The sequence below is a fragment of the Otolemur garnettii genome, unplaced genomic scaffold (assembly GCF_000181295.1).
Source record: "Otolemur garnettii isolate 467f Iridium unplaced genomic scaffold, OtoGar3 scaffold00055, whole genome shotgun sequence".
Classification (NCBI taxonomy): Eukaryota; Metazoa; Chordata; class Mammalia; order Primates; family Galagidae; genus Otolemur; species Otolemur garnettii.
In genome coordinates, this window is record NW_003852450.1 from 8,261,117 (window position 1) to 8,274,057 (window position 12,941).

Genomic DNA, 12,941 nt, shown 5'->3' on the forward strand with positions numbered 1-12,941 from the left:
GCAGCAGCAGACCCCAGCCCTGCTATTCCAGCCCCTGAGAGTGGAGGCTCTGACTCCCTGTCCTGGCATTTCTGTCCTTCTTGCGCTGACTATTGGCCCTCCCCTTCCCGTGAGCCCTCCTGCTGGGCCCTCAGGAGAGGGCAAGAAGGAAGCCCTGGGGTTGGTGCTGGGATAGTCAGGGAGGATAATAGCCGCCTACCGGGACAGGCAGGCAAAGGGCTCTCCAGAACTATCCCTTTAGTCTGCCTCTGCTGACTGATTCTTCTCTGAAGCCCCTTCCTTCAGCTTCAGCAGCTCTGATGTCTGACCACGGTGCTTCAAACAAGGCCTCAGCAGTCTTTTTGAACTGTCCCAGTAGAAAGAGACCTCAGCTTACCTTCACTTGGCAGGCCCAGATCAACCAGTACTCACAGCTCCTATTGCAATGCTTTCCTTACTAATGGCGTGATTTATGTTAACAGCAACCCCTGCATTCAACAGGTGCTCTTGCCTTGCTTTACAACCCACCTTGGTATATGTGACTCCACTTGACCTGTGAGTCAGCCATGAGCATTGCCTTCCCTATTTTACATAAAAGGAAATGAAGCTCAAAGGCAGGCCCAAGGACGTGTACCTAGAAAGTGGCAGAGCTGGGCCCAGAGCCTGGGGCTTCAGACTCCTGCCCGCTCTGCTGTGGGAAAGGGGAGGACCCTGCCTTCTTGTGTTCTTCTGTGCTGGCCCACACTGGCCCTCACTAGCTCTCTGCTCTCCAGATGGCTCCTGTCTTGACTCCCTAAAAGATTCCCTAAGCCAAGGGTCAGGGGCCCTATGTCCCCCCAGGGAGCCACCAGTTAGAAAGTGCTCATCTTGTGTCTGGTGCCTGGTATATGCCCTTCCCACCTCGCCACAGAAATGCCCCTTTCTGCATCAAAATACTGCTCCATGGATGCTAAGCCTGGGGCTCAGAGCCTAGTGGACCCAGCACCCCAACACCCTCCTTTTTCAAACCTACTCAGCTCAGGCTGACACTGGGGGAACTGTGGATCAAGGCTGTCCTGTCCCAAACTGTTCCAATCAATAGCATGTTCCTTCCTTTCTGGAAGGATTGAGGGGACTGTGTTCAACCTAGCCTGGTGGTGCCCTAGAGGTCCACATCTATGTGGGATATAGAGCCAGCTCTAGGTGCCATCCTAGTGACCCCTGAGGACAGGGGGCTTTGCAGCTAAGTGAGCACCTGAGGACTCACTGGGAGAAGCTAGCTCCCAGGGAGGGGTAGAAGCAAGCATGGCTTCCTTCAGCCTCGGACAGGTACGAGGCTTGCTTGGGTGGGGCAGGTGCCCCCAGAGTGTGCAGTGTGCCAACCAGAGAGCTTGGAAGCAGTGCGCAGCCCTGGAACCGTCTCCTGAGTGTGGGACAGGTGCTCTCATGCCTCCCCATGACCCTCTCCACTCCTACTCTGCCAGCTGAGGGACCCTGGGGACTTGCTCCTGGGGTGTCTCCCAGCTCCCAGGCCAGCCTGCCCCAGCCCTTCCCTGCTGTCCCTTGAAGGCCCTCATTCCTCTACCTCTCTCCACTCCCCCTGAAGAGAATAACCTGCCCTCTGACCCACCTGTGCTGCTGCTGCCACCTCTGCTGTCCCTTTGTGTGTGTCCTCCTCTCGCCCCCTAATCCAGCTAATTTTCTGCCCTCCCCAGGTCTGATGACAGCGACTCCTCTTTGTCGGAGGTCCTGAGGTACACACAGAATGTCTCTTGTGTTTGGTCCCCAGCTCTCACTCTCTGCACTCTCTCTTCTCTGCCTCTTGCTGCACCGGCCCCTCCCGCCTGCACACCCCTGTCCTCGCATGCAGCCCCTCGCTCCCCTTCCTCCCTCCCTCCCTCCCACCTGTTCCTGCTCCCAGGTTCCTCCCTCTCAGAGTGGCTGCAGAGCCTTCTGACTGTGCCATGCCCACTGGAGCTGGCGCTCAGGGAGGGCATCCAGTTGCTTGTTGCAAGCCCTGTCCTCTTCTTCCTCATCACCTGGGCAGGGCGGGGGTGCAACATGGACACCTGAGAGGAGCTGGGGCTGAGCTCTGCCGCGTGCCTGGAGGCAGGTGGAGGCCTGGAGGTCACGGGTATTTGCTAGGCTACTGCTCCTGTGAGGAGTGCCAGTGGCTGGGCTCAGGGCTCTTGTGACTCACTCAGCTGCTACCAGAAGCTAAGCTCTTCAGACCTTGGTTCTGGGAGGGACACAGAGGGGACAGTGCCCCCAGCCCACATCTATTGGCACACAGATGTGGGGTACCTCCCTGTCTCCCAGCTGTGGAATGGCTAGAGGCTGAGTCCCCCCAGCTGACCAGCACAGCACCCCACAACCAGGGGCAAGTCTCCAGACCTGGTGGGCCTGAGCCTACAGGCAGAGAGCCTTCGTGGGATAGAGCTTCCTCCCACTCTCCTGGCATGCTCTCTGCTCCCTGCGACTCTGGCCCCATGTGTTGAAGTTCTGGTTTACTCTCCTGTGGTCCTTGAGGCTTGGCCACCATGAGGTGCTAGCCACTTGCCAGGCTCTCACTGAAGGGAGGGTTATCCCTTTGGCATAGTTCATGGCAGTCTGGGGCTTCTTCCCCAGCCAAACACCTAGGCCAAGCTGATGTTAGAAGTGGGGTGCTGGGGCAGTAGTGGAGCTATTTGTGTGTGGGAGGGGGAAGAGAGAGACCTGCTGGCAGCTGAGTGTGTCTGACCGCTCTCCTTGGAGATGGGCACGCAGAGTTTGTGGAGGGACTGCAGGTGGGACCTTGGTCATTTCAGTGTACTCTTGCTGTCGGGAGCAGCATTCTCTTTGGGAAAAAAAAAACAAACTAGGATATATTTTCAGATACAACTCAGCCCTGGGGTCATCCCAAAACACCCTCACTGAGAAAAAAAGTCTTTACCCCCAGAACCTCCAGGTGGCTGGTGTAGCAAAATCCTCACACACATTCGGATCCGCCTCATTGCCTTCCTCAGCGTGTCATGGGAAAGGAAAGTTGCTAACTCCAGTCCTTGTAGCCTCATTCCAGACAGGTTCCCAACTTCTAACCCAAAGCTAACCTTGGATCCTTTGGCCTTTTGTAAATGACAGAGGTCTGACGGTGTTGGTCCATGGGCAGGTGTGTGCATGCACATGCAAGTCTCTCTTGGCAGATGGATAGTCTGGGATCAGGGTGCTTAGAGGGTGACAGCCTGCGCATCCTTCCCTCTCTGTATCCTCCCTCACACTAGGGTAACTGAAGCAGCAGCAGTTACTGATGGGGGCTGCAGGAGCCAGTTCTAGCACTTGGGCCTCTGCCCTGCCCAGCAGGGGCCAGGGTGCATTTACGTCTCAGGATTGAGGCCAGGCAGTGTCAGACAGGAACTCTCCATCGGTGGGGCCCATGCCTCCTGTTCCTTCCGAGATGGCAACTGACAGATCACTATATAACACAAGCCCTCCCTGCCTTGTGCAGCCTATTCCTAGTTCAGACCTAAGTGGAGTGTGGCTGGAGTCTCTGTCATTAGGCTCTTATCCCATCTCCACAGTATCCCCTTATGCCCCTATACCTCCATGAGCCCAGCCACAATCTCCCTGGCTGATGGGCATACTCTCTCTTCCTCTCTCCTGGGAAGGGGCATCATCTCCCCAGTCGGAGGAGCCAAAGGTGCACGGACGGCCCCGCTGCAGTGCGTCTCCATGGCTGAGGGCCACACCAAGCCCATCCTCTGCCTGGATGCCACGGATGAGTTGCTTTTCACAGGGTCCAAAGGTGTGTGGAACTCCACCTGGCCAAGCTGAGTTAAGGTCTCCCACCCACCCCGACTTCCTTTGTCAGGGTAGTCTATGCAGGGAATAAGAACACAGGGCCCAGGAGGTGAGGATGGCAGGTCAGCTTGCTCACTGCCCTACTGCTCTCCAGGCAATGCCCAGCATCCATATCTTGGTACTTCTTTATTTATTTATCTATTTATTTATGATTAAATCATAGCTGTGTGCATTAATGTCATTATGGTATACAGTGTGCTGGTTTTATATACAATTTGAAATACTTTCATCAAACTGGTTGAATTCTTTTTTTTTTTCTTCTGCAGTTTTTGGCCGGGGCTGGGTTTGAACCCACCACCTCCAGCATATGGGGCCAGCGCCCTAGTCCTTTGAGCCACAGGCACGGCCCAATCTTGGTACTTCTTGTGATCTGGGCTGAGGACTCCACAAAGTTACCCTCACTCAATCACAACAGCAGAGTCAAACATTATCCCAGCAGAAAGAACATATCCAAGTAGACACACATACTAGAAACACGAGAACTATCCCCTGCAGGAAGGTGGATGGTGTCAAGGAGATGAGATTGACTGGATCCAACCTTTCCCAGGGGGTTTGCTGGCCACGGGTTCACTTACTTTGTCAGTTGTTAGTATAGTAGGAGCAGGAATTACCAAAGGCTTAATAATTTGAGTTTAGCCTAAGACACCTTGACAATGCTCACAGAACTCTAGTGTTTGTAGGAAGTTTGCTTGAGAAACTCTGACCTAAAATTTTTCCAACCAACTATTCTCTCCCCTGAGTTTTCTAAGAGCATGGGCACTGGGAACACACGAGTGTGTGTGTGTTTTTGTCCCTCAGGCTTGTAGCTCCTTCCTTGAGAGCAGTGTTTTTCAGCTGTTTTTATCTCACGAAACACCAATTAAAAATCGGCCAGCTGCATATACCGAGGCTGGTGGGTTAGAACCCAGCCGGGGCCAACTGCAACAAAAAAAATAGCCAGTGCCTATAGTCCCACGTACTGGGAGGCTGAGGCAAGAGAATCATTGAAGTTTGAGGTTACTGTGAGTTATGATGCCAAGGCACCCGACCAAGGGTGACATAGTGAGACTCTATCTCAAAAAAGAAAAGAAAAGAAAATCACTGCTCTAGATCTTTCTCCATCACTTCCCCCTAACCAAGGTGGATGGCCCATGTTAGGGGAGCTATTTGCCTCCCCCCCGACTGATACCACCCCTTCCCTGCGGCTCTTACCCGTCTCCCACAGACCGCAGCTGCAAGATGTGGAACTTGGTGACAGGGCAGGAGATTGCAGCTCTAAAGGGCCACCCCAACAACGTGGTCTCCATCAAGTACTGCAGCCACTCTGGGCTCGTGTTCTCCGTGTCCACCTCCTACATCAAAGTGTGGGACATCCGCGACTCGGCCAAGTGCATTCGGACCCTCACGTAAGTCTGCCCTTCTCCCAGCCTGCCTCACAGGGGCAGGCTGTGGCGGGCTGGGCTGGGCACAGGTACTTCCCAGCTCTGGTGGTCCCCTAAGCCCAGAACAGCCAGGCTATGTGGCCACAAAGGTCATTACCAGCCCATAAACTTGGTTTGACTCTGGGGCACAATGTGAAATCCCGTGGGATGGGGGACAGTACCTATGGCAGCAGCTTGAGGGAACCTTAGTCTGCCTGGCTCACACCCACATCCCAGCCCCAAACTCTGCCCCTTGAGGTGTGTTGGATATCGCCCCATGAGTCCACAAGAGGAAACAGGGTGAGTCCAGCAGGCAGCAGCAACATCCAAAGCCCTGCTGGCTGTTGGCTGCTGCCTGTGTAGGTGACCACCCAGACATGCCCCCGAGCCTGGGCCCTGACCCAGTCTCAGGCAGGCGGGCACAGAGAGACAGAACCAAGGCCAGGACCCCTGCAAAACAAAATGGCATTTTTAGCAAAAGTCTCGCTTTAGCCTTACATTGACATTGTAGGCTACAGTCTGTTATTTAATTTGATCCTTAAGAAGTAAACACAGAAGTTTTTAGGGCAGCGAAGCTATCCTGTATGATGCCGTAAAGGTGGATACATGTCCTTATACATTTGTCCAAACCCATAAAATGTTCGACACTAGGAACAAACCCTAACATAAGCTATGGACTGGGACAATAATGATGGAACAAATGTACCAGTCTGGTGAGGGTTATTTATATCGGGGGGTAAACTATGCCTGTGTTGGGGGCATGTATGAAAAATCTCTGTATCTTATGCTGAATTTTGCTATGAGCCTAAAACTGCTCTTTAACAAAGTTTTTGAAAAGTAAGCAGAATGGGTATTGTTGCCTCTTTTTACAAATGAAGAAACTGGGATCAGAGAGGTTAAGTGATTTCCACCAGATCAGGTACAGTCCCCCGTCCCCCTCTCATGACTGAGTCTGATAGCCTTTCCCAGCCAGTGCCCAGGCACACCACAGGCCGTGTGGGACTTGTCCCTTCCAGGTCCCACTTCAGAGATAAGCTGCTGCTCTTTTGTCAGTCAAGGAAGACTTCCTGGAAGAAGTGGGTTATTGAGGGTTCTCTGGGTTTCTGGCCCATGTGGAGGGACTGTTTTCACCTCTGGCCTTGCCTCTCCTTCCCATGGCAGGTCCTCAGGCCAGGTGATCTCAGGTGACGCCTGTGCCGCCACATCTACCCGCGCCATCACTAGTGCTCAGGGGGAGCATCAGATCAACCAGATCGCCCTCAGCCCCTCAGGCACCATGCTGTACGCCGCCTCGGGCAATGCCGTTCGCATCTGGGAGCTGAGCCGGTCAGTGAGATGGCCAAGGAGGGGAGGAGGGCTTGGTGTCCTCAGCAGCAGTTTTCAGGTCTCAGTTTGAAGCGGGCAGGACCACAGCTGCTCCTCATTCCCTCATGCTGTGTCCACTCCTCTAAGAACCCCGAAACATGGGGATGCTATATCCAGATTTTTGATCTCACTTTGAGATGGACAGTACCTTGGCCAAGCCACTTTGTTTCAGGGCAGTCTTCCCACCCCAGCCTGGGGTCCCCTCTAATCTGCCCCCTCCCTTTGACCGGTACTCTCCACACCACAGGTTCCAGCCCATCGCCAAGCTGACTGGCCACATTGGCCCTGTGATGTGCCTGACAGTTACCCAAACTGCCAGTCGGCATGACCTCGTGGTGACTGGCTCCAAGGACCACTACGTCAAGGTACCTGAGGCTGCCTCAGCTCTGAGGCCAGGGATTAGGGGGCATTCCTAGTGTTTCTTCCACTCTCCCCCATCTTTGGCCTCTGTTACCTTGAGAAGGCTCATAAAAACTAATGAGACTTCCAAGGAGCTGTGCTGGAGAAATCACCCCAATAAAAGCAAGAAAGTATGTGCAGAAAGTTATAGATTGCAGAGGAACTTTGTAAATAGTGAAGAATTTGGAATAGCCTAAATGTTTAAGGATAGAGTAGCAGTCAAGTAAAGTGAAAAATTCACTAAACAGGATACATTGCAACTATTAATAAAATGCTAAATTGGAAAACGAAACAGAAAGTGTACAAACAGCGCTAATTTGTTTGCTCCCTGATAATGCCATTGACAACTGTGTGTTTTTGGTCAGAAACTGGAAGGAATAAGGAAAGTTGTTACAAGTAACATTATATTTAATGTATTAAAAAACAAAAGGATCGTAATCCCTAGCAGCTGCCTATTTAGCTGTGGGGTCTTAAGTGATCAGCCAGATCACCCCCTGCATTAGCTAAGTCAGGCTCCAGCCCCAGCCCCGGTCCCCATGGGAGGGGTGAAGTCCTGCACAGGGGGTCTTCAGTTCGCTGGGGACAGCAGCACTGCAGGCCCTGGCCTTCCCTCTTCCTTGCTCTGAGCTCTCCCTACTGGCACCTCCCCCTGCAGATGTTCAAGCTGGGTGACTATGTGACAGGCACCATTGGCCCTACTCACAACTTTGAGCCACCGCACTATGATGGCATTGAGTGTCTCTCCATCCAAGGAGATATCCTGTTCAGTGGCTCTCGAGACAATGGCATCAAGAAGTGGGATCTGGATCAGCAGGAGCTCATCCAGGTGCAAATCATAGGAAGGGGAGAGGGTAGGGCAGGGCAGGGTGGTTCCCCAGCCCAGGCAAATCCTTGGAGCCCTCTGGCTTGGGATTGCTGGCCTCAGCAGGGATGGTTTCAGAGCTCCCTAAACTTGCCTGTTCTCCAGCCTCTAGCCCTGCTGTCTGCGTCCTCCTCCCTCTCTGCAGCCTCTCTTCTACCATCTCCTGCTTAATCAACCTGCTCTGAGCAATGGCTTTGTTCTCAGCTCCTGGGTTTGAATGTGAAGCTCAGTCTCCAAATTCCCTTTCCTAGAATATTAACATTTTAGCCTGACCCATTTGAGTGCTAAAGTATTCTCCACCAGTGCAGGATCTTAGGCTTAAACCTAATGGGGAAACAGAAAGACCCATCTCTAGTCCCCTGAAACCCCCTAGCACCCCCTGGCCCAGAGAGCTTGTTCTGCCCGCCTTCCCATCCACCCTCTCCCCTCAGCATGAGCAGTGGGACAGCCCCTGGACAGGGTTCCAAGGAGCAGAAAGCAGAAGGGGGCACCTTCAGCCTGGCAGCCTCCCCAGCCTGGCTCTGGCTCCTGGGACTGACCATCCCTGCCTGCGTGATAGCAGCCCTCATTAGCAAGAGGATCCCCAGGGCAGGTCCTCTCCCTCCTTGGTACCTCTCCTGGTCCTCACCAGCCCTGCTCTTCCTGCAGCAAATTCCCAATGCACACAAGGACTGGGTGTGCGCCCTGGCCTTTGTCCCAGGCCGCCCCATGCTGCTGAGCGCCTGCCGTGCAGGTGTCATCAAGGTCTGGAATGTGGACAACTTCACACCCATCGGTGAGATCAAGGGCCACGACAGCCCCATCAATGCCATCTGTACCAACACCAAGCACATCTTCACAGCCTCCAGGTGGGTGCTGAACAGAGAGCTGCCTGTGCTCCCCACCCCCTCTCCTGACATGGACAGGGGGTGCTGGGAGGCTTCAAGCCCTTGATTCACAGAGCAGACCATATGGAGACCTCCTTCCCATACCCAGCTCATGCCAGCCTTCCCTGAGTGCCTACTGTGTGTTGGGCACTGTGCTTTGCAAATGAGCAAGAAAGTGCTGGCCTTGGGCTGGGGCTTGCCCACTTGTCTCCAGGCCTCTCCTGCCCCTCCCACATTAGCCCCACCTGTCTGTCTTTCCTGCCCAGGGACCTTTCAGACCACAAGGCAGCCCTGCCACCTCCAGACCACACCTCCCTCCCTCCTGCCCCCAGCTCTGGTCCCCCATGCAGGGAGCTCCCAGGCTCTCCACCCTGCGGGGTGCTACTCAGACGGCTTTCTTCTTTTCTCTTCTTGTTCCAACCTTGTCCTCTGTCCCATCCCCTTCCTGTCTCCTCCTACCTCTCCTCTCTCTCTGCCCTTCACTCTCTCCCCCCACAGTGACTGCCGGGTAAAGTTGTGGAATTACGTCCCTGGACTCACCCCCTGCCTTCCTCGCCGAGTCCTGGCCATAAAGGGCCGCGCCACCACCATGCCCTGACGCCCGCCCCTCTCCCCATTTCCTCTCTCATTCTTCCCCTCTTTCCTTTCCCCTCTCTCTCCTCACTTCGATCTGAGCTGCTTCTTGACGGTATGAGATTATTTTACTCCTTCTCCCTACTGTCCCTTCACAGCCCCTGGCCCAGAGAGCTTGTTCTGCCCGCCTTCCCACTCCACCCTCTCCCCTCAGCATGAGCAGTGGGACGGCCCCTGGACAGGGTGCCAGGGAGCAGAAAGCAGAGGGGAACACCGCCAGGCCTGGGCAAAATAGCACAACACAAGGAAATCCCCCAGGATAAAGATCCTGCTGGGACCTTGGAGTCTGCAGCCCATTTGCCCCTAAGTGATGCTTGCCTCTCAGCCCCAGGTCCATTTGGGGACAAATGTGGATATCCTTCACTTCTGGGGGCAGCCAGCTGGGCACACTTCAAGAGCTGACCAACCTCCTCTTTGTCCTCCACCCCAGTGACCTGACGGTGAAGTTCTGGAGTGTACGGCGGTTACCCCACAGTGGCCCACCCTAGGAGTGAGGGCGGAGGCATGCCCCCAGGACCCTCAACCCCAGCATCCTGGACAGCACAGAAGGGAAGCTGTGGCCTGGCCTGATGGGGCGCTGCCCTGGGGACAGGTGCGGGTGTGGCCCTTTCTCCTGTTCTCCCTGCCTTCCCAAGGATGCTGTTTCCTCTGTCCCTCCCCTGACTCTTGGAGCTTCTTGGGAGAGCAAGGGTGGGGAGGAAATTAAGCTGTGAAGCCAAAGGGCATTATCCCCTCTGTTCCTCTCTCCCTCACCCACCACTCGTCACGTGTTCTTCTGCTGAGCTGGCCCTGCCCCTCCTCCTGGCCTTTAGCCTAGCAATGGGGCTCTGTGGGGTAAGTGAGGCAGCCAGCCAGCCCCATCATGGTCATGCCCCCCCCCACGTGCCCCCAGGAGCTGGCCTCCCCCCACATTCCCAGCCAGCATCTGGAGCCAGTGCACCTGCCTCTGAGCCCAAAAAGCTAGTCCTCAGGTAACCATGGAAACCAGGCGTAGACAGCTGGGCCTAACAGCTGACCCCTAACCCACCCTATGGCCACAACTAGTCCCACTTGGCCCCAGCGATTACCTAGGATTCCTTTCTGATGGGGCCAAGGGGGAGCTGCTAGAAAGATTCCTTTGGGGAGATGGTCAGAAATACTTCAGTTATTTATTGGTTTTTTATTTTTATTTTTTGCTGTTGCCTCCTGGAAACTGACTTGAAGTTTCTTCCCACATGTTTTTTCCCTCAGCTCTTGGGGACCTGGGATTCCAAAAGGAATCCGCTGCCCCGGCCTCCAGGGCCACCTCCTCTGTTTGCTTTGCAGAGGAGGGACATGCCCCTTTGACTCCTTGCAGCTTGGGCCTGTCCCAACATTACCCCCAGGGACCTTCTAGTGCACCCCTGGCCTCTAGGCCTCCTGATGCTTCAGTGCCTTCCTCTACCCTGAGGCCTGGCACCACGCTGGGCAGCCTCACACCAGCCATGCCCATGACACCACATGTGTCTTCTCACTCATGGGGTTCCATGCCCAAAGACCCCGGGAAGGCGGGGGAGCTCACCCCCCACACAGCCCAGGGCCAGGGAGCCTGCTCCCCAGATTCCTGCATGGGTCACATAGGAAGCAGCTTGGTGGACTGTCCACTAGGATGTGGCTTGGATGGGGAGGACTGCCCAGCCCCTTACCCCTCACAGTCCACCCATATTTTTACCCTAACTAGAACAGGGAGTCTCTCCAGCATCTTCTTCTCTGGTTTATTCAGGAGATACATTTTCAGCCTTAAAACTGGCATGGGGCACAGGTGCTCCCTTTTAGGAGGTTATCACTGAAGAGGGAGTTCACTTTTCCTTGGGGCTGTGAACCACAGCTCTGGGCAGGGTGTTAAGTCAGTGTTCGGGTGCCCCCTGTTGGGGCAACTCTGAATTTGCAGGAATGCATCTTGGAAGGGGCCGGGCTCTATCCGCTGTCCCTCAGCCCCCCTGTAAGCCTGTCCACATGGTTTTTCCATTGGGAACCAGGAACCCCAGCTCTACTCAAAGGACATGGTGACTTTTGGACTTTCTGGAGGTGGCTCTGTTACTGCCCTTGGCATCTCTCCTTTGTCCAGGGCAGCCAAAGCATGGTCTTTGGGGCCCCTAGTATGGGAGGGGGTCAGGCTCCAGTGGAGGCCGAGTGGGGCCTGTCCCCTGCCCTTGTGCCCTCTTCGGAGCCACGTCAGAAGCTAAGAAGCCTGTCTTGCTTGTGTGTGGCCCTGCTGGACTTGTGATTAGGCTGGGGGAGCTAGTATGCAGGAAGGACACACATTGTCAGAGACTGATCTCCTGGAACCTGACAGTCTGTCTGCGATGCCTGGAAATCCTCCTCCCCTGGCCATTCCCAGGGGTGCTGGGCAACTCCCTTAGCACTCAGAAGTGGCCACAAGTCTCTTCCCACTCCTCTTCCATCCCTCCCCACCTGAACAGGAAGTTTTGACCTTGCAACCTGTAAGAAAGACTCTGTCCGCATGACTGTTTACAAGCTATAGAAACATGTAATACTGTGCCCTGCTCCCCCCAGGGCCGGCCATGCCCCAGCTTGGGGTGACTGTGCTGTAGCTGCAGCCCTGTTCTCACACAGGTGTGAGCTCATGGCCCGCGAGAGGGGCTCATCGTTGTTGCCCATTTTCTCCTGTTTCTAATGGGTCAGCTACCTCATGGCGGGGCCAGCTCTGCTGTCCTGGTGAGTGTCATTGACTCTAAACTTGAAGTCTTTCGGGAGCCCTGAGCCTGTCACCTCGAGCCACCCCAAGTTGTATTCCATGAACACTGGAGTCTCTGCCCACTCTTTCAGGGATGTCCAAGGTACATTATATAGGGGGCAGGCCCCCAGCTCCTCTCATCGCACAAGCATCCTCAGTGTTGCAAGCACAAAATATTTGTGATTTGAGCACAATGGCAGGGCTCTTGCAGGCAGTCTTAGAAGACCTGAGCCCAAGACGATCCTCCCAAGAGACTGTCCAAAGTTAGATTTGGGGTTGCCCATCCTAAGACTTGAGGCTGAGCCATGGTAGGCAGAACCACATCTGTTTGCTGTGGGCTCAGGAGTAGACCCCTTTCTAGACCCCATACCCCAAATCTTTAAATGCCTGAATACAGGCTGGGTCCCAGGCCTGCTGAGCCTGAAGAGCTTAGACTCAGATTCCCTGTCTCCTGGATGGAGTATCCATCAATTCTCTTGAAGCTGACTGGCAAGTTGCCTCGATGGAAGATGTCTTCCATCCCCACCGTGCTCGGGCCTTCCCAGCACAGTCCTGAGCCAGGACTCCATTCTCAGTATTAACCAGTTCCGTGTTACCTTTTATTTGTGTGACTGACCCCTCCAAGGCAACCAGAATTCCTGAAGGCAACACCTGGAGTTGCCTTACGGGTTGTCAAGAAAGGAGGGAAGGCCGTGAGGCAGAGGCTGGCACACCCAAGCCTTTGAGGTGGTCAGGGTGCCACCCTCAGCCCCTTGGGAAGGGATAGCTATGGGTCTAAGAAGTGGCCCCACCCAGTATTCAGCTTAGGAACCTCTCCACCTCACCGTGCAGTCCTGCTGCCTACCTGGCTCTGTGGCTTGGGCAGAGGGAAGTTTAAAGCACAAAACCACGATGGGGAAGACGCC

At 54.7% G+C, this 12,941-nt stretch overlaps 1 protein-coding gene across 1 annotated transcript in view; it reads left to right on the forward strand.

The window, feature by feature from the left end:
* Window positions 1–10,068, forward strand: part of KIF21B (kinesin family member 21B) — a 44,739-nt gene extending 34,671 nt beyond the window's left edge. The window contains exons 27-34 of the mRNA XM_023514557.1: window positions 1,674–1,712; window positions 3,603–3,739; window positions 5,000–5,180; window positions 6,357–6,521; window positions 6,808–6,925; window positions 7,615–7,785; window positions 8,470–8,669; window positions 9,751–10,068. Coding sequence (XP_023370325.1) covers window positions 1,674–1,712; window positions 3,603–3,739; window positions 5,000–5,180; window positions 6,357–6,521; window positions 6,808–6,925; window positions 7,615–7,785; window positions 8,470–8,669; window positions 9,751–9,808 — 1,069 coding nt within the window. The 3' untranslated portion in view covers window positions 9,809–10,068. The remainder of the gene's footprint in view (window positions 1–1,673; window positions 1,713–3,602; window positions 3,740–4,999; window positions 5,181–6,356; window positions 6,522–6,807; window positions 6,926–7,614; window positions 7,786–8,469; window positions 8,670–9,750) is intronic.
* Window positions 10,069–12,941: the final 2,873 nt, after the last annotated feature.